This window comes from Anneissia japonica, unplaced genomic scaffold (genome assembly GCF_011630105.1).
Source record: "Anneissia japonica isolate Jap-2015-1 unplaced genomic scaffold, ASM1163010v1 scaffold6417_len956965_cov193, whole genome shotgun sequence".
In the NCBI taxonomy this organism is placed as follows: domain Eukaryota; kingdom Metazoa; phylum Echinodermata; class Crinoidea; order Comatulida; family Comatulidae; genus Anneissia; species Anneissia japonica.
In genome coordinates this window covers 93,173-96,153 of record NW_022713977.1, presented here as the reverse complement: position 1 = coordinate 96,153, position 2,981 = coordinate 93,173, and the positions used below count along the sequence as shown (strand labels likewise).

General features: G+C 30.6%; 1 protein-coding gene across 1 annotated transcript in view; it reads left to right on the top strand.

Annotated features, from left to right (window-relative positions):
* The window catches only part of LOC117108830 (extracellular matrix protein 3-like), a 31,961-nt gene that overhangs the window by 10,220 nt on the left and 18,760 nt on the right, over positions 1-2,981 (top strand). The window contains exon 2 of the mRNA XM_033250984.1: positions 1,697-1,846. Within this exon, the coding sequence (XP_033106875.1) occupies positions 1,697-1,846 (150 nt within the window). The remainder of the gene's footprint in view (positions 1-1,696; positions 1,847-2,981) is intronic.

Here is a 2,981-nt window from a genome sequence, read left to right as displayed (position 1 = left end):
ATTGCATTAAACTAACCTTTATATATCTACACATCATTCTATACTGTTATTTTCCCTATTTTCAATGTTAAAACAATACTTTTTAAGAATTTAAAGGTAGTTTCTGCATGAGAAATGCCTGAAATCATAAACTTTGACGGCTAATTTCTCATATATTGTTCTTTAAACAGCTGTGTGGTTAAACGCTTGTAACTTCATAAGGAAATGTCCGATTTGAATGATTTTTTTACCATTTTATAGCTAGTATTTTACTCTCTAACACTGTATTAATAACTCAAAATCGATTTTTGCGACGAGTGACTGGTTTGGCTTGTCTTTGCCACATTTATTCTCACCACCTATTGAGTTAGAATGTAGACCTATAGCTGCTGAATCTAGCCAACTTTCAGTGGTGAAAACTGTGATTGGCAGACAGATGAAAACGTTGTTGAAAACTATACTTAATACTGTCAATCAACAGGTTGATGGAATTGACAGCTCTAAGTTAAAGTGTTAGATCAAGGATATGCAAGATCTTTAACTTACCTTTCAAAATATCGAAGGTTTGCTATTTCCTGAAAGCCAGATTCCAAATACCGTACTTGAACTGCAGTGCTATATGGATAATTGTTATTCCAGATTATAAATAAGAAAATGGAAAAGCAAGCCAGGAACTATATCTGAAAACGACTTTTTTTAACAAGGAGAATCCCTTACAAAACATTCTAACAAAAAAGGTATTCTATAGATATTCTATAGAACATCAACAAGTTGTATAACAAATCAATGTATCTAGGATTCAATATGGAGGCATACAATTTACATTCATGGTTTCATATATAGAAGGATTGTATGGAATCATAAAAATATGGAGGTGTTTTATTATATTTGTGACTCATCTAAACATGTTTTCATAAACTACCTTTACAAATGCAATGCATGGTATAATATGAATCTATTCTGCTACAATATACCACTTTTTTATCATACTAAGAAAGAGCAACATATCCTTTTATGCACGCGTGCCAAAAAACAGTTAATATTATCCTCATATAAATGCTATTAGATTGTGGATTCTACAAACATATTTCCTGAAAATAAATATTAAAGCAATCGTTATCATCCAGAGATCATGTCACTGACAATCTAATCAACAGCATCCTTGGGCATTTGTGGCTCTTGTGTTTTCTCATCACACCATAAGTGTGTCTGAGATCATATATTTATATTGAAGGATAAATTCTTTGAGCCAATAAAAAATGAGAGTGATGGTCATGTAATGGTTGCTTTAACTTAATTCATTTAACTTCCTGATACCAAATATCATCCTGGCTCATCCTCGTTTCCTCTGTTGTCTGCTTTTTCTTTTTAAGTAGGGCGATTATTTTATGGAACTTGATGTTGTTCCAATAACATCACCCCATCTCGTTTTCTTTCATTTAATGATATCAATTTGACTGTCATGACAATATTAAACGATTAAGAAGATCAGATAAGATAAGTACTTTATTGTGATGAAATCAAATGTAGTTAACATGAAACTACAACAACAAAGTGCTTCTTCTGATTAAAAAAAAAAATATTGTACTGAAATATAAACAAAAGCGACAATAGATATTTGCCTATATGCATAAATATGTGCCAGTATATATAATACAGTAGTTAAAATAGGTGGCAAAAAATATTAATATTTTATTAAATTAATTATTTATTACAGAACCATCCTTCTACTTTGGTGAATCACAGTACAATGTTGACGAAAGTGACGGAAGCGTTGTAATCAATGTATGGCGTACCGGTACCGACCTGTCCAGAATGGCCAGTGTAACTGTACGCTCGCATAAATCAAATCCTGTTTCGGCTGTCGGTAAGTATCCCAAATATAATATATTCCGATTGGAAGCTGTGACTAATAAAGTATACAAAATAATTTAAATATTGTATTTTATAAACTTCACATAGACAGTGTAGCTAAGCATTTTGATGCAGGCCTAGTTGAAATGTTAACTTAATCTTATACCAGATTGTTTATATTTAAAACCATGACAGTTCCATCAAGTTAAATTATAATAAATTGAACAGGGCATAATAAATTTAGTAATATGTTAGACCTCACAATGTTAAAACATAAATAAAATGGACAGGTTTAACCTCCTTTTTTGACCCACGCCTCTAAATTGAAACATTCTTGCTGAAAATTTTAATAATAAACTACGATGTTATATTTCTTACCTTCTATTTTTTTTTTTTACAATTACTTATTATTGGAAATAGTTTTTTTAAAAAGAGGAACATTTTTGTTTTGTTTTTTTTTTATTTGGCACCAATTCATTCAAGACCAAATAAATGCGAGTAAGTTAGAAAATAAAAACTATGAAGTTTTTATCTGCATCATTTTCTTTATCCTTTTCAAAGAAGAAGCAATATATTTCAATATGTTATGGTTGTCCAGATATTAGCCTATGGTATATCATTTAATTAATACAGCTACGATTCTCTAATAATGATAGTAGCAGCACCCATAGCTTTTATATAAATGGTTGTTTTTTTTTTTCTCAATCTGGAAATCAGAGGAATTAAGGTAAATGTGTATTTATGTATTTTTTCATGTTTTGGTGTTAACTGTGGCTTAGTGTTATGGGTTGCTTCACTTTCGCTTATGAATTAGGCCACATAAACAGAAAAACATGTTTCTTTTCTGGGATTTTCAAAATGATATCCCTTTATTCTTTTTCTTTCTGAAAGTGGCCATCGTGGAACTACATAATTATGTGTCTATAGGCCTAGTAAATGCCTCCAAACAAACACAGATTCGCTATTCCTTGAATATGTGTGTGCTTCATGAAACAAAAGTATTAAAAGTGTGTGGCCAAAATGAAAGATGATATTTTTTTATTTGGCCTAATCTATTATTTGTTGATGATCTGTTTTCCCCACATAAGACCTCTAGTAATGCCGAGAACTATAAAATTGAACTTGTGTTTAATGTTTTGTGAAAGTGA